This window comes from Phyllopteryx taeniolatus, chromosome 8 (assembly GCF_024500385.1).
Source record: "Phyllopteryx taeniolatus isolate TA_2022b chromosome 8, UOR_Ptae_1.2, whole genome shotgun sequence".
In the NCBI taxonomy this organism is placed as follows: domain Eukaryota; kingdom Metazoa; phylum Chordata; class Actinopteri; order Syngnathiformes; family Syngnathidae; genus Phyllopteryx; species Phyllopteryx taeniolatus.
The window spans coordinates 13,930,431-13,948,966 of record NC_084509.1 but is presented as its reverse complement, the minus strand read 5'-3'; the positions used below and the strand labels follow the sequence as shown (position 1 = coordinate 13,948,966).

Genomic DNA, 18,536 nt, shown 5'->3' with positions numbered 1-18,536 from the left:
CCCTCCAAACATGATGAAAAGACAAGAAGAAAACTGGTCAGGGGGCTGACAAGAGGCTGACAGCAACATGGAAGGAACTGCCGGAATTTTGGGCAGGGTTTCTGACAACAATCTCCTATCTTCTTAATATCTCTGCGCTACAGTGAAAGGTGGCAAGATGTCTTTGTAAGCCTTATCGTACAATTAAAAAAAAAAACATCCAAACCCGGCTACATTTTTGCAATGAGTTGTACAGCTTATGGGCCACATTAATACCGGAAAAATATTTGCAATCATTTAACTTGATTTTTTTTTGGGGGGGGGGGGGGGGGGGGCATCACAAAAACCTGGCATTAGATCAGGGATGTGTACATTTTTTTACATCAGCAGTTTTAGAGGTAATTTTGGTATTATTTCCGGCACATCGGCTTCTTTTTGTGGATTAAATATGAATATATTTAGTGTATATTTTGTGTGTGCTGACATACAAGCTTATAACCATTCATCACCTGCACTTTGGAATAACAATGCTTGTTACAAGTGTGCACTGCGCATTGTAAGACTGGGCCTCCTTTCTCTTTGGTCTCCTTACATGGAGCAGCTTTCCTCTGTGTGATATTTTCCTGTGGCTCTAATGAGTTGTAAGTGGCCAATACTTTCTTCTGCAGGAAACACGTGTCAAACTAATTAACTTTTAATGAGAGGAAACCCACTGATTAAAGTGTTTTCCTTGGCAAATGAGCCTATTAATTCTGTTGGTTTGAGAAGTCGGGTGAGAGGAAGGCTCTGTTCAGTGGTCTGCACCACTCCTCACACTCTCTAGCACACACCCACACACACATTCGAGCCCCTGCTCAGTCTGTTTGACCAGGTGCTGAAGGCGACCTAAATCCCCCCTTCGACGTGGTGCCCACTACTGGATGGATGGATGATTTATGGGGGGAAAAATATTGTATTACCACTCCAATCTACTGTATGTTGCGACTGGAGCAAGATTGTTTGACTTGACTTGCTTAAACCAAGTAATGACTTGACTCGACTTGCTTGATTTTTTTCCCCCACAATGACTTGCTTGAGACTTGAAGGTTATGACTTGAGACATGCTTGTGACTTGCACATATGTGAGTCACTCCCACCTCTGCAAAGCAGTATGAAGTAACATCACCACAACAGCACATCTACAATCACCAACACAAGTTATCCATGTTAGCTAATTTAATACAGCCTACTACCTGTAGCTAGAACATATTGTAATGCCCCCACAAGTGGTCAAGGATAGCCAAAGTTGCCAGTGCACTTCCAGTCACTTTACTGAGCAAACGGTAACAAAATAAACATGTAATAAACACATTCCTACATGAGCTGCTCCGGCCACGCACAGGCACTCAACATGCAGACTGGCTAACGGTTAGCCAGTTAACACCAGCTGCTAACTTGAGCTCACAAGGGCCAACTCTCCACACTCATTTCCTGACTCCCATTTCACTCACCAGACCAGGCCACAAAAGCCACACATATTCAAAGTCACAGATATTGCCCTGTGGAATGTGAGGATGGCGACCCTCAAGTGGACAACAATACAGTAATACCTGCACCTCGCATGCAAATTGTCTTGTAATGCAAAGTCAATTTTTATACGATTACTCGATTAATCAACGGGCTAATCGATAGTATAATTGATTACAGAAATATTCAATAGTTGTAGCCCAAATTTGAATGATTATTCATGTGAGAATGACACTGTGTTCACACCAGATGTGTGGCAAACTTTCCCCTCATGTTACTAGCGTGAGTTTGATCTAGGGAGTTGTGTACACACCAAACGTGAATATATATATATATATATATATATATATATATATATATATATATATATATATATATATATATATATATATATATATATATATATATATATATATATATATATATATATATATATATATATATATATATATATATATATATATATATATATATATATATATATATATATATATATATATATATATAGAACCCTTGGTGTCCCCGGCCCCGACTGTGTGGAGTTTGCATGGTCTCCCCGTGCCTGCGTGGGTTTTCTCCGGGCACTCCGGTTTCCTCCCACATCCCAAAATCGCGCATAAATTGGAGACTCTAAATTGCACGTAGGTGTGACTGTGAATGGTTGTTTGTTTGTATGTGCTCTGCGATTGGCTGGCAACCAGTTCAGGGTGTACCCCGCCTCCTGCCCGATGACAGCTGGGATAGGCTCCAGCACGCCCGCGACCCTAGTATTGGAAGCAGGAGTTATAAAAAATTTCACAGTGCCCACAAACAGCGACGATAATTGTATCCTCCATTGTTCTGCTCGCCAACTCCAGGACACTACGTGTAACGCAGTATATTCTCAATGCCGACTGGCTATCACGACGCAGCGGCACGCAAATTTGTGGCTTAAGTTGAAATTTTCCAAATAGAGTCAAAGAAGCAAATTTACACGTGTTCCCCTTGCTCCTGTTGCGTCAAAAACGTCTTCTGCGTCACCCGGCAAGAATTTGCACATTTACATTGACTTTATATTTATTCATGTGCGTGAATAGTTCAATTTGTGTCTTGTGTGAATGCACCATGAGGGTGCAACAGGGTGTTGATTAAAAAAATATATATATCTGTCACGTTGTCAATTACTCCCTTTGTGAGGCAGCATGTGTCCAAATTATTTTTTCGTTATCAATCGGCGTAGCGTTAGACTGGCATGTACATGAGACAAACATTAGGTGGGCATTAGATGATTGACAGACACATTTTAATGAAGGTGGTGGATATCTGAGTGGCTCATTTTGTGCGTTGGTGAAGTGTACGAGGCTGATTCTAATTGAGATTTGCCTATTTGACTTTATTTTCACAATAGAATGACTTCAACTGCCAAGAATGTGCATTAGAAAGCACTAACTTCTCAGTAGAGCTGCAATGGATGCAATAGAGCAGAGCGCCACTCTGCACTATTCCCTGAACGAACCGGTTTTGATGTTTTGTGATCGACGCAGGCCTCTCAGAACCTGGCAATTGTGCCCGTTTCATCTCTCAATTACTGTCAGGGTTTGAAGCGCTGATGTTCCACCTTCATCTGTCACAATATGGCTCAAGTTTGTTGAAGAATGTGAAATAAAGGTAAGCCGGCAAGCCCAAAAACAAAAGCCGGAGACACGTGGGCCCAGCAGCTGCTGTGGTTTCAAAGCCTGCCCGAGCACTTAAGATGAAATCCATTTTGTTTCAAGTTGCGCACTCCACTTGCCTGATGAGGGCTCAAGGGGTGAAGAGAGAGAGAGAGAGAGAGAGAGAGAGAGAGAGAGAGAGAGAGAGAGATGGAGATGGAGAGAGCCCGAGTGAGTGCACCAGAGAGAAATCTGTTTGATTTGTCAGAAGTTTTTTAATTTTATCTACAGCTGTCAGGATGCCGGCGATCCACACCTCATCGCCGCCTTTTATCTGACTGATTTCACCCCAGGCACCAGACACTCATCTCTAATACACACGCACGCAGCGCACAAATGAGAAACGGCCGTGAGAGGATGTACAACTATTCATTAGGTAAAGAAAACAAAGAGCTGCAAATAAAAGTCGAGAACAAACAGTGATTCTTTTATACAGGATTTAAAGTGACTTTGTAAAGACAAAAAAATTACACCTAGAGGCTCAAAACAATTGTTTGACTACTCAATAGTATTATCCTGCATCAGATACTCAGGGAAGCACATAAAGTGCATATTACCAGATGCACTGGATTAATGTTCAGGGCATGGTGAAGAAATACAGTGAACCTCCAAAGTCAAATGCCCCAAAAGTCACACAATTTTGGAGCTCAACAAAAATTTGCTGGAACAATATGCCTCAAAAGTCAAACAATACTTGGAGCTAAAACCAACAACATGCCTGACTTTAGGTGAGATATCAGCAAGATGGGGTCTGGGACGGTACTCTGTTCAATACAACCTTGTGGACCGCGGTTTATCGGTTTTGCAGTTCACTTTGCATTAGGGCTGCAGCTATCGAGTATTTTAGTATACAAGTATCCTACTAAAATTTTACCGAGTAATCGGGTATTCGGATAAATTACATTTTTGCAATTAAGAATATACAATAAGGGTGGGTGGCATTGGGTCCCTGCGGCCCCCACTGGGTGGCCGGTTGTTGGGCCGGCGGACCGCCCTGGGTCCCTTGTTGTGGGACGTGCCTCATCCGCTGGGCTGCTCTCGGGTGGACCCCTGGGCCTGATCCCGCCCCTCGATTGATTGGGTGGGGTCCTCAGCCGACGCAGTGTGGCCACAGCAATTACAGGACATTTCTGTCAGTCTTTGTGCATGTAAAACAGTATCAATTCACTTTCATGTATCCACAGACACACACCCCTAGGACTCTTTTACTGGGTGTGGGGTCACGCACTTACTGCGACAAATAACTCATGAATATGCAAATCGCTGTGTATCCCCTCACTTATACTCTCGTCCTGTAGACTTTTATAATTCACATAATTAATGCGACCACACTTCAGTTGTAAAGTCGGGTTCACGACCCTTGTCCTGCATGCTTCGTCTCCTGTCCTTGTCCTGTTCTATCTTGTCCTGTCCTTCCTGCAATAATTTACTTCTCTCATCCAGTTTACAATTAGTGCTTTGTCTTTTGTTTTTGTTTCTCTCTCCCTTCTAGAAACTTTGTTCTGTTCGACTGATCAAGTCTGATTCTCAATAAAGCTCAATTATAATACCAGAGCGAAAGCTTAAAAACTCCACTGTGACACAGTAAAATTGTTCCGGCATGAAAGTGATATAGATTTTCCAGTCTGCTTGACCTAACAGCCAAACAGGACAACAACAAAAAAAAAAAAAAAGGAAAAAAAAAAAAAAAAAAAAAAAGAATATACAATAAAAAAAATAACTACCGGTAATTTCACTTGAAAATGATTGACCAATTGCTTTTCTTTTTTTAGATAATCAACTGTTTTATTTCTTAAATTCACATTCAGCTGAAAACTGCATTTTCTTGACGAGAAACATTTTCAGTGAGGCAATTCCAAACAATTTTTCTCCAGTTTCCTACTACATCCCAAAAACATGCACGGTAGGTTGATTGAACTCTAAATTGCCCGTATGTGTGAATGAGAGTGTGAATGTTTTTTTGTTTACAGTATATGTGCAGAGGCACGGTGAACGACTGGTTAGAGCGTCTGCCTCACAGTTCTGAGGAGCGTCGTTCAATCCCCGGCCCCGCCTGTGTGGAGTTTGCATGTTCTCCCCGTGCCTGCGTGGGTTTTCTCCGGGCACTCCGGTTTCCTCCCACATCCCAAAAACATGGATGTTTTTAATTGACAACTCTAAATTGCCCGTAGAATGAATGTGAGTGTGAATGGTTGTTTGTTTGTATGTGTCCTGCGATTGGCTGGCAACCAGTTCAGGGTGTACCCCGCCTCCTGCCCGATGATAGCTGGGATTGGCTCCACAATTAACGTAACAATAAGGACATTAACTTTTATGATTGCAAACAAAAAAATCCACATTGTACTGTGCGAATCGCGCAGTTTGATGTCACGTATGATTGTTTTCGTTAGCATTAGCAGGTACCATTGTGAGCAATCACAGCAATTGTAAATTTCACAGCGGGCCGGCTCTGCGCTGTCTGGGCTTCCTGTTCGTTACACCCTGGTATAGTCAGTGCAGTGTTCTCAAGAATCAGTCTTGTATTTCCCTTTTTATTCAATATATTCAAAGTAGACCAGCACACAGCTAGCATCTATATGACATGAAGTTACATTCTTCTTCATGTCCTTCTTTTCGTCACTTCTTTTTGACATTATACAGTAATTTTACGTAGTGCCCCCAAGTGCTCCGACTGAGATACCACAAATTGTGAGATGACAACTTCTGTTCCTTTTTTTTTTTTTTATGCCTTATGTTTTTGAAATTCTAAGTTTAAACTAAAATCTATTTATATTTGTTTTTTAAATTTTATTTGTTTGAAATTGCCTCACTAGAAATGTTTGTAGACCAGAAAATGCAGTTTCCTGCTGTATGCACAATGTCAATTTATGAAAAAAAGGTGATTATCTAAGAGGCAACTATTTGGTCTTTCACGAAGTGAAATGTCTCATTTTCTTGTGTATTCATAATTTCTCTTTAACCAAGCAAAAATTTTATCATTTTATCATAATACAATTTTTATTTTTAATACAATGATTATTGGATAGAAATGAGAGTAGGATACTCGATTACTAATAGCAGCACTACTGGATGTAAATTCTCATTTGTGACAGGCCTGTTTATTCTCACTTTAGAAATAAAGTGAGAAAAAGTAAGTCAAAGCATAGCATTTTCATAGAATAACAGAAAATGTACAATCGAGCTGTTCTGAAGGGGCAAAAACTAAACCCTCCCCCACCTGTGACAATCAGCTTTGAAGGTACAACAATTTTGATCAGCCCTCCAGTTTTCTTATAAAGGTTCAATGAACTTATCAAATTTGATTTGATCAATAAATATGGATTGAAAATATATTAAAATATAAATATTATACATATTAAATATACATATGTAAATATCAAGTGAATATATAAATATCAATAAATATATTAAAATATATTATTATTTTGGGCTGCACGGTGGACAAGTGGTTAGCACATCTGCCTCACACTTCTGAGGCCCGGGGTTCAAATCTCGGCCTCGCCTGTGTGGAGTTTGCATGTTCACCCTGTGGCTGCGTGGGTTTTCTCCGGGTATTCCGGTTTCCTTCCACATCCAAAAAACACGCACGGTCAGTGAATTGAAGACCCTAAATTGTCCGTAGGTATAAATGTGAGTGCGAATGCTTATTTGTTTATATGTGCCCTGCGATTGCCTAGCAACCAGTTCAGGGTGTACCTTGCTTCCTGCCCGCAGTTAGCTGGGATAGGCTCCAGCATACCTGTGACCCTAGTGAGGCTAAGCGGTGTAGATAATGGAATGGATATAATTTTGTTGTTAAAATGACTCGAAAGGACTCAAAAGTCAAAGTGTAGACTTGTGACTTGACTCGGGATTTGCCTGTCTCGACTTGGGACTTGACTCAGGACTTGAGGGCAAAGACTTGAAACCTACTTGTGACTTGGAAAGCAATGACTTGGTCCAACTTCTGCACTTTACCATTTGAAAGAGTTGTATTTAACTGTTAACTTGAAATAAGTTATATAATTCAGTACACTACAAAATGCAGTTTTTGCTGACAAGCACTTTGAGAGAGAGAAAAAAAGTAATTCTTTTACGTACAAAACACACACTGAAAATGTACCAAACCATGTCCCTAAATCTGAACCATGGGCTTCCTTACCTCAACCCTACAGCAAATCACAAGAGATTTCAGCTCAGTGATCATATCCAGCAAAGGTGTCAAACTAAATCACTGAAGGGGCTGGAATATAATATAATATAATATAATATATAACAATACGCAGCTTTAGTAGTTCTGAGCATCCCAGACAGAGAGAGAGTCGTGATTGGTGCAGATTGTAATGGACATCTTGGTGAAGGAAACAGGGGTGATGAAGAAGTGATGGGTAAGTACGACATCCAGGAAAGGAACTTGGAGGGACAGATGGTGGTAGACTTTGCAAAGAGGATGCAAATGGCTGGAGTGAACACTTTTTTTCAGAAGAGGCAGGAACATACGGTGACCTACAAGAGCGGAGGTAGAAGCACGCAGACGTATTACATCTTGTGCAGACGATGTAATCTGAAGGAGGTTACCGACTGTAAGGTAGTTCGAGGGGAGAGTGTGTCTAGACAGCATAGGATGGTGGTGTGTAAAATGACTCTGGTGGTGGGGAGGAAGATTAGGAAGACAAAGGCAGTGCAGAGAACCATGTGGTGGAAGCTGAGACAGGACCAGTGTTGTGCAGCTTTTCGGGAAGAGGTGAGATAGGCTCTCGGTGGACAGGAGGAGCTTCCAGAAGACTGGACCACAACAACCAAGATGATCAGAGAGGCAGGAGAGGACTTGGTGTATCTTCTGGCAGGAAAGGAGGGAAGGAGACTTGGTGGTGGAACCTCACAGTACATGAAATCATACAAGGAAAAAGGTGAGCCAAGAATAAGTGGGACACTGAGAGGACCGAGGAGAGGCGAAAGGAATACATTGAGATGCGACATAAAGGTAAAGGTAGAGGTGGCAAAGGCCAAACAAGAGGCATATGATGACATGTATGCCAGGTTGGACACTAAAGAAGGAGAAAAGTATCTATACAGGTTGGCCAGACAGAGGGATAGAGATGGGAAGGATGTGCAGCAGGTTAGGGTGATGAAGGGTAGAGATGGAAATATGTTGACTGGTGCCAGTAGTGTGCTAGATAGATTGAAAGAATACTTCGACGAGTTGATGAATGAGGAAAATGAGAGAGAAGTCAGAGTAACAGAGGCAGGTGTGGTGGGACCAGGAAGTGGCAATGATAAGGGGGAAGTTAGAAAGGCGGCGGCGGCATGTCAGGTGTCAGGTGTGTTATGTGACAGAAGGGTCTCTGCTAGGATGAAGGGCAAAGTTTATAAAACAGTGGTGAGGCCAGCCATGATGTACGGATTAGAGACAGTGGCACTGAAGAGACAACTGGAAGCAGAGCTGGAGGTGGCGGAAATGAAGATGTTGAGGTTCGCTCTCAGAGTGACCAGGTTGGATAAAATTAAAAATGAGCTCATCAGAGGGACAGCCAAGGTTCGATGTTTTGGAGACAAAGTTAGAGAGCGCAGACTTCGATGGTTTGAACACATCCAGAGGAGAAATAGTGAGTATATTGGTAGAAGGGTGATGAGGATGGAGCTGCCAGGCAACAGCGCTAGAGGAAGACCAAAGAGAAGGTTGTTGGATGTCGTGAGGGAAGACATGAGGGCAGTTGGTGTTCGAGAGGAGGATGCAGGAAATAGGCTTACATGGAAAAGGATGACACGCTGTGGCGATCCCTAAAGTGACAAGCTGAAAGAAAAGAAGATTGGAAGTGTTGGTATAAATACCATAGCTGGGATAGGCTCCAACACGCCCGCGACCCTAGTGAGGATAGAGTGGTACAGAAAATGGATGGATGGATGAATGCAAACTGAAGACACTGCTCATAGAAGTCTTTTATTGCCTGTGTAATAATTAACACAGCCACTTCCTAAATATGTTGATTTGTTGCAAGTTGCATTTGGCATGGAAACAAGTATTATTTTCTTGGCTATACACTTCAGAACAAATGCTGGAATTTTCCCAAGACTTTCACTTCTCCTCCACCTTTGGAGGCGCATATGTTCATAGCTGCTGTTCTCCATATGTTATTTGGATTTACCGCCAAAGTGCCTCTAAGCTGCCTACTTTTTATATAGAGTAAGTGCATATACAGTGTTCCCTCGCCACTTCTCGCTTCACGTTTTGCGGTTTCAGTGCTTCGCGGGTTTTTCCAAAATACGTATGCATCAAAAAAATTAATAATTAATATCGGCAGCCATATTGCGGAAAGACGCGTTGTTTCATGTTGATGTGCGAGAGTAGTTTTCCTGCATGCCAAAAGAAAAGAGATGAGTTGACTCAGAGGCTTTGTACATGCCTGTAATGTACTGTACATGCCACGGGCACTCATACAAGGCACATAATTGGTTTCCGGCGCGACATCGACCAATGAGAGCACGAGTGGATTTATCCCGTGAGCTGATTGGCTGCGCATCATCACAGCCCCACCCAGCATCTTCCCTTGTTGTGTCTCGCCAGTCTCGTCCACGTTGTTGACTGTCTCGCATGCTGTATCTTAGTGTTGTGTTCGTGATAACTTTTTTTGTTTAAGCGATAACTTTTTTTTTATTAGTTAAGCCCTTACAGTGCCACCTAAGCGCTGTGCCCCTTCGAAAGCTTCCTCTGGGGCGCCCAAGAGGAAGAAGAAGATGATGACCATCAGCGAAAAAGTGAAACATTTAGATATGATCAAAGAGGGCAGAAGTTATGCATCTGTGGCACGACATTATGGCGTGAATAAATCTACAGTGCTGTACATCAAGAAAGAGGAAGCAAACCTCCGCAAAACTGGTTCAATAAGGAAGCGAAACGTGTGGTAACTCCGCGTAACAAGAGACAGCGTTATGTCCTTGTACAGGGGAATTTTGAAGCAAAAGAAAAAACAAAGAAAACAACTACCCATCACCATGTTTTTCTCTAGGTAAAACCCCAGCTACATCATCAGCGCCTCCAGCAGAAGAGTCTCCGAGTGAACCTAAAGCCTCTACGAGTCAAGTGAGAGCCTCTCCTCCGCCACCAACCCAAGCCTCGTCGCCTCTCTCAGAAGGCAATGTTGATGAATGTTAATTACTGTATAAGGTTTTATAATTAAAGATTTAAGTAAATATGTGTACTGTTGTAATCTTTGTCTCAGATATGTAAAATATATATACTGTTTACATATTTTAAACATTCTGGTACCCACATACACATACACGAAAATTCCTAGGCAGGGGGGCAAATCCTACTTTGCGGTTTTTCACCTTTCGTGGGGGGTTCTGGTCCCCACTAATCACGAAAAACGAGGGATCATTGTATCCCTTCATCTTAAGTCTCTCTCTGTCCACCACCAAATCGTACACTTTGAGGGGGGAAAAAAAGCACAATTCCCACCACTTTCTCTTACATTCTTCTAACTGCACTCAGTAACACTACCAAATGATCATGTATTGATGAGAACACTGCCTATGGATGACAAGACTACAACTAATAATAATCAAAATAATTATATATATATATATATATATATAAAGCTAAATTTTATATATATATATATATATATATATATAAATTTTGCTTTATCTTTTTTATTGAAACTGAAGGCTTGACGTGGAAAAACTGGCTGACTCAAGCGCTAAACCACATACGGCCATGCTCACAATCATTGGGACCCCTTTATTTTTTGCATAACCTGTATATCTTCAGAAATAAATGGAAATGTACCAAACATATATCATCAGGAGCATTTAATTGGAGGTCCAAAGCAATTTAACAAAGAAAATTGTTTTATTTCAACGTAGATATCGTAATTTCAAGGAAAAACAAACAAACAGAAAACAGCATGTGCAGCAATATTGGCACCCCTCCTTAATATTTGGTTGCACACCCTTTGGCAGCGATGACAGCCTCCAAACGTTTCTTGTATCCATCTATAAGCTTTTTTCACTTCTCAGGTGGGATTTTTTCCCACCCTTCCTTTACAATTTATTTTAACTCTTGAACATTTGTAGGGTTCTTTTCCCCAATGGCAGATTTCAGCTCCCGCCAAAGATTTTCAATTGGATTGAGATCGGGATGATTTTAAAATTACTGTGCGCTCTTGGATGTATGCTTTGGGTCTTTGTCTTGCTGGAGGACACATGATCTTCACCTCAAACAATGTTTTCTTACACTGGGTAAGAGATTTCGCTCTAAAATCGCTTGATAATTTTCTGATTTCATGATACTTGTGATAGAGTCATGGCCTCCAGTACCAGGTTTAGCAAAGCAACCCCCACAGCATTGTGGATCCTCCACCATGCTTGACTGTTGGCAGGATGTTCTTTTTCTTAAAGGCTTCATTGTGCCATCTGTAAACATATTGTTTGTTTGCATTGTCTAAAAGCTCTGTTTTTGTTTCATCTGTCCATAAAACATTTCCCCAGAAGGATTGTGGTTTGTCCAGGTTCTCCTTTGCAAAGATCAGTCTTTCCTTGTCATGCCTTTTCTTCAGCAATGGTGTCTTCCTTGGCCTCCGCCCATGAACCCCTGCTTCGTTTAGTGTCCAGCGTATGGTTCTTGTTGGGGTAACTGTTACAGGTTGGCCTACAGGTCTTTAGATGTTCAACGTGGTGTTTTTTTCACCATTCGCATAAACCTTTAAAGACTCATGTCATCACTTATTCTCTTCCCCCCCACATCCAGGGAGATTCTTGAAAGTTCCATGCTTGGCAAACGTCTTAATAACATTCCACAGTGTTGATTAATGTGTTTATCTGGAGGGGAGCCTCGTCACTTTAACAGAGCTGACTTTGAAGTGTACATTCCATAGGTCTGTTATTATTGATGCAACTAATTATCACACAGAAAAAGCCAAAGAAAAACAAACCACAAATAAATCATTTTTTTAGTGTTTATTTGTTTACTAAAGTGGTTTAAAATTAACTATAATTCACAACTGTAAATGAAACCAGGGAGCAGAAAAAAAGTTGTTTCTTACTACGACCTCAGGTCATTTCTGAAATGGGAACTGACTGCATATATTTTTTTTTGTCATTCAGGTCATGATTGAAAGCAGCTGGTCAATAATATTATTCAGTGAAGCAGTGCTTTGGAGTAAAGCTGAAGCAACAAAAAAGGAATTGACAATCCATCGCTTTGTATTTTTGTCCATTACTAAATAGTATCTTTCATCCGAATATACAAGTGTAGCTCAGAAAATTAAAATACCTCCCAAAAAAGTTGGACAAATGTTTTTATAGACGAATTAACACGTTTCAAAATCTTAATTCCCACCTGATTTTACATATATATTTTTTAAATCATTTAGATTGATTTGAACATATGTTGGGGTTTCTGTTAGCTGCAAACTATAATCATCAATTTGAATTATGAAAAATTAAATTATAAAATATTTCACTCTGTGTGTAGTGGATCTATACGCGTTTCACTTTTTGATTTGAACCACTGAAATAAATCCAGTTCACCACAATATTCTAATTTATTGAGATGCACTTGTTGTGGTGAAAGTGACAATGAAAGAGGGAGAGCAAATCCCTTGAGACATCAGATGTATATTAACGCCTGCCCGAATATGTAATTTCTCCAGGGAGGCAAACATAGCTAACATTGCATGGTGTGATGCTGCCCCCCAGAGATAAAATATGGTACAACCCCCCAAAATTTGTACAAGAACCAAACGAGACGAGACTTAATTGCCAACGTGTATGAAGGGCAGTAAATTTGAATTCCTTTCTAATGGTTCTAATGTATTATAAGCAAGGGGCTCAAAGGACTGTGTAGGCCAGGTGTCAAGACTAGTTTTTAATCGCAGGCCTCGTCATAGTCATGGTTGTTCTCAAGGGAATAGTTATGAAGGTAAAAACAAATGTCTTTGTAGTGTATTCAATTAAATATAGGTTGAACATGATTTGCAAATCATTGTATTCTGTTTTTATTTATGTTTAACACAATGTCCCAACTTCATTGGAATTGGGTTGTACAATTTTTCGAGGTGCCAATAATCACGGTGCAGTACATACCTTGCATTTAAGTTGAGAAGTACTGTACGAGAAGAAAATGCAAAGTGGAGTGCTTATGTCTCAGGAACGGATTTAATGACATTTAAACGGAAACATTTTAGAAGTCATTTTGAAATATGCTACAAGAGCCCTTAACATGACTACAGCATTTGTAGAGCCTTTCCCTTTCGTTTTATTTCTTCTGGTCAGCTAGATTTGCCTGACCAATTAGAAAATTATTCGACTATGCTGCGATACAGAGTACTTTGGTCCAAAAATGAAAAGACTGTCCTCTACAACTTCTCCAAAGCCTTCAAGCAAAAGTTGGAGTACAGAAAAAAGGGGACCTACTCTAGAAGAACTGAGCCACAAGTGATGCAATGTTTCTTGTTTATGACAAACCAAACAGTGACTTTCAGTCATTGGGTTTATGTGTGCCACATGTCTATTTGTGGCCACAGCCCCATCTACCACCCTACACTGTAGATCTGCAGTGTGTTTCTCCATGAAGGGTTTGAACATAACTCTCCAGCTGCCCCTAGAAGATGAGCCTGGTGCCAAAGCACCCATCCACCTCGACTCCCTTACACCAATCAGTGCTGCTCTGTTTTGAACCTTCACAGACACCATATATAGGGCCTGCTTTGAAGTCTCTGCACAATCCTGTAGTGCTGGTGTTTTAAAAGACAGGAGGGCACCATCTTCGTCTTCCTGCTCCTCCGCTGCAGCACAGACAGTTACAGTTGGGAATTCAGGCCATATCACTATGTCATCCATTACTGACTCTACTCCCAGTCCCTCTCTGAAGAACCAAGCCAGGGCATTGGTCACTTCTTGCAACAATTTTTCCATAAGGTGAGTATATATATCCATCCATCCATTTTCTACCGCTTATCCGAGGTCGGGTCGCGGGAGCAGTAGCTTTAGCAGAGACGCCCAGACTTCCCTCTCCCCAGCCACTTCATCCATCTCTTCCGGGGGGATCCCGAGGCGTTCCCAGGCCAGCTGAAGGACGTAGTCTCTCCAGCGTGTCCTGGGTCGTCCCCGTGGTCTCCTCCCGGTGGGACATGCCCGGAACACCTCACCGGGGAGGCGTCCGGGAGGCATCCGAATCAGATGCCCCAGCCACCTCATCTGGCTCCTCTCGATGTGGAGGAGCAGCGACTCTACTCTGAGATCCTCCCGGATGACCGAGCTTCTGACCCTATCTCTAAGGGAGAGCCCGGACACCCTACGGAGGAAACTCATTTCGGCCGCTTGTATCCGGGACCCACAGCTCGTGACCATAGGTGAGGGTAGGAACATAGATCGACCGGTAAATCGAGAGCTTCGCCTTTCGGCTTAGCTCCTTCTTTACCACAACGGACCGATACAAAGTCCGCATCACGGCAGACGCTGCACCGATCCGCCTGTCGATCTCCCGTGCACCAATGCACCCTTTACCTTTTCACGTAGACATTTTCCTAAAGCTGTTTATTATATCTTCCTCTAGTATTTTAATTTCATTTTCTAGCTTTTCAACATGTGTTCTGCCGAGGACTTTCGTCTGTTGAGTAAACTGTTGACAATTTTTTTTTTTTTTACCTGATTTTTCCACCTCCCACCAACATGCAAGGTTTTCAAACGCTTATTTTTCCAGTCCTGGAGTCAGAAAAAATTTGTGAAAATTTTTTTTGCCTCAACATAGTGCCATATGCTACATAAAAAAAATTGTTAATCTCCTTTAGTGAATAAAGCTCTGAATCATCCTGTGACATAACATCAGAATACTGTGACATACTATCATTGTCAATCACATCCTTGTTATACTGTTTCAGACAGCTGAGCCTCTATCTCATCTGCTCTAATCAGGCTACTGTCACTCTGTCCAGTCTGTGCATCAATGATAACTATGCTATTATTGGATCCATTAGCCTTGTGATCAATTATGTTATTATTATTAACATCGCATTTGGGTTAATTTTTTTTTTGTACTGTTGACATTAAACCACCAGATGTAGAAGCAGCAGTCGCTTCCAGTGTTGTTTACTGGGTACAGCTGTCAATTTCACTTTCAGGGTGTATCTGAGCTGAATTACGGCTCGCTACCTGCTCTCGATGTGGGCAGAATTATTGTTTATCTCCGACATCGCCACACTCGAAACATTTTATACTACCCGAACTTGCATAGACAGTGAAAAGCCATTTTCGTATTTGACTTTGAAATAAATGTCCATAGTCTGTGAAGGGTCAATAACTGTAAATACATGAACGCCTGCCTCTGCAGCAATTGCACATGCTGCAGTCTGGCGTCTTTACAGGCCAATCCAACTGTCTTTAAGCCACTTGCAAACATTTCAAACCAAGTTAATTCCTTCTTAATCAACTCATTCAGAATGAACGGGGGTACACCCGACACCGTCATACGCATTTACGGGACGGGACGCCACCACGGCTTTGTTCATCTGTTCATTTTACTTGGGTTACTAAACTCCTTTTTACAGTATCTTGAACCATAGTTGAACAAACTAATGTCATTGACTTCTTTTAACCACACATTAATTCCTTCATTTCCCAAACATTTTATCCTCACTACGGTCGCGGGTATGCTGGAGCCTATCCCAGCTAACTGCGGACAAGAGGCGGGGTACACCCAGAACTGGTTGCCAGCCAATCGCAGAGCACATCTAAACAAATAAACATTCGCACTACGGACAATTTACAGTCTTCAATTAACCTACTATGCATATTTTTGGGATGTGGGAGGAAGCCAGAGTACCCGGAGAAAACCCACGCAGGCACGGGGAGAACATGCAAACTCCACACAGGTGGGGCCGGATTTGACCCTGGCAGATGTGCTTACCAGTTGACACCGTGTCACCTTCTTTTAACCAGTTATTCATCAATTTGTTGGGTATATGTAATAATATGATGAGGTGACATTTATATGGTTTCACAGTCATGACAGCTCTCTGAATGAAACCGCAACTGCAATGTGGGTCCCGCAACAAAAATGAGCTTGACACCCTTGCCTTTGCTCATTAAATTTTACCCCGAATTTAAGGGGGGGGGGGGAATGTGTCAAGTCACATAAAACCTCATGGATCTGGTCTGTGGGGCTTGAGTTTCATAAATTACAAATTAATCTATGTTAAATAAGGCCTTATCCAACAGGTTCTGGCAGTTATACAGTTGCTTGTCTAACATGACATTATCAACACTTTGCGTACACAATGTAGAACTGACGGACCGTTTTCGCACCCATTTAAAAGTCACATTAAGTAGCATAGTTATCATGCACGCTTAATGACGTTTCACTGTAACCAATTAGCACAGACCACAACAAATTACATGATAGCCAGTAACAATACAACAACTACTAAAAATGATAGGGAAACGACATTTTAACTCACGTCGTTGATGCAGTCTCGTTTCACACGCCCAGTCGTTCTTGATCCAATTTTTTTCCAGCCGAAGTGAGTCCATTTGTTGGTAACTTTTCAGTGCTAACTAGTAGCTTTCACGTTAACGTCGTCATAATTAGCAAAGGTGAGCTCTTTTGATGGTTTACTTGGGTTTAAAGACAGCACTTGTGTCCCAACTTGTGTTCGTTCGTCTTGAATGAGACCTTTTAAATCGGGTGCTTTTCCGTGGAGGTGTTTTATTCGTCACAAATCTGCCATTTTCATATACGTGTGTTAAATGTTTCAAATTAGCATGAGCCTGCCAACTACCTGACATTTTTAACGGCTGTTGTATGCTGTTTTAGCAACTCCTTTAAAGTGGTGGCGTACAGGATGCAACAACTTATTACTACTTTTTATAGTGACATTTTAACTTCAAGTGCACACTTGTGTGATGTGTAACTGAGCTGAGAAAGGACAGTGTTGCTTTTATACACCAGGGAGTGGCATAAGTCTTCCGTTGTGTTGCGAAATAAAATAACAGGCACGATGACGAAAATGAATTTGAAAGAAAAAAAAACACACACATTATAGTCACTTAAGCTACTTTACATACTCTCCAGTCTGTTTCTCTTATATTTTGCAAATTATTTAACCATTCGTTGCCACCGTGGGTCGCTATTGACTCGTGTTGTAAATACTGCTCCTCTGCTCGTGACCAGACTCTTGATTAATTGACATTTTCGTCTCGTGTCATCTAAAATATCCTACACCACGGACTTCGGAATTAAATATGTTATCGTTCTAGCTTCAGTGCATTTAATGCGTTGTTATCAACGTTTTCAAGGGTGTAAATGATGTTTAGTTACGAGACGCGACAGGGAAAATGATCTTTTCGTTTCATGCTAAGTTTCGAGATAAGGTTAAAGTTGGTATCCTGTAGGACCTACAAAATAATACACATTTTATTTCCTTGCGTGTAGATTTGCTATCCACTGTCGGGCGTATGCTTTACTTTGAAACTAAAAACGGGAAGTGCGTGTTTGATTATTTATAGCAGCGTGTATACTACAGTGTGTGCGTAAACACAAGTCTCTGTCTGCTCATGTTGGCAGCGAGGAGGAGAGGGTCGGACTGCGGCACGTTTTACCGGACTGTATGAACCCCCGCGGCCGCTCGGATGACGACATGGCGTCCGAATCGACCCGGAGATTCACCAAAAACCTGCTGAAGCCCGGGAGCGCGGCGGAGATACGCCAGACAGCCTGCAACGCTGTCAGACACTCTGCAGTGGCGGTGAGTAAAAGGAGCCGGTGTGAATTGATACAACATGGTAGTAAAAAAAAAATAAAAATCGCATTACCACCTGTGGACCCACTTTAATGGGCGAACCTTTTAAGTCGAGGTGATTTTGAGGGGACGTTATGCGTACACATACCCTGCAGACGGCTGCCCCCCATCCAGATGTGGGAGAGCTACCATTGACATTCATCTTGCATCTTTCTATGCAGTGCAGCATCAGTGCAGCAATGCTCCATCTCCATTGATCCCACAGGGGGGGTGGGAAGCATCTACTGTCTTTAAATGCCAAATATGTCTCACCTGCTTTCTTATATTTCCACATTAACCTGCGAAGTGACTTATAATTTGACCATAAACACGTAGTGTGGAGGTGTTTCCAGTGGGTCCGAGTGAATGAAATAAATAGTCGATGCTTGTAGATTAATAGGCTGCAACTGGAAAATGTAGGAAGGGACCCAGCAGGGAAAACGTGAGGGCAACCAATAGGCTCTATTTACAACAGTTTTTCCATTGTGAGTATATTTTGAGAAAGGTAAGCTCCAGTGGGTGTGTCACGCCTGATAGCAAGAAGACTCTCACTGACATATAAATGGGTGGAGGGGCAATCTGTTGGGAATAAAACGAAAAAGGC

At 41.7% G+C, this 18,536-nt stretch overlaps 1 protein-coding gene across 2 annotated transcripts in view; it reads left to right on the top strand.

Moving 5' to 3' along the window:
* Positions 1–16,544: 16,544 nt before the first annotated feature.
* The window catches only part of dock10 (dedicator of cytokinesis 10), a 116,437-nt gene continuing 114,445 nt past the window's right edge, over positions 16,545–18,536 (top strand). The window contains exons 1-2 of one of the 2 annotated variants that reach the window (XM_061783097.1): positions 16,545–16,675; positions 17,719–17,899. In XM_061783097.1, coding sequence (XP_061639081.1) covers positions 16,620–16,675; positions 17,719–17,899 — 237 coding nt within the window. In that variant the 5' untranslated portion in view covers positions 16,545–16,619. The remainder of the gene's footprint in view (positions 16,676–17,718; positions 17,900–18,536) is intronic. The other variant, XM_061783093.1, reaches the window with a different exon arrangement.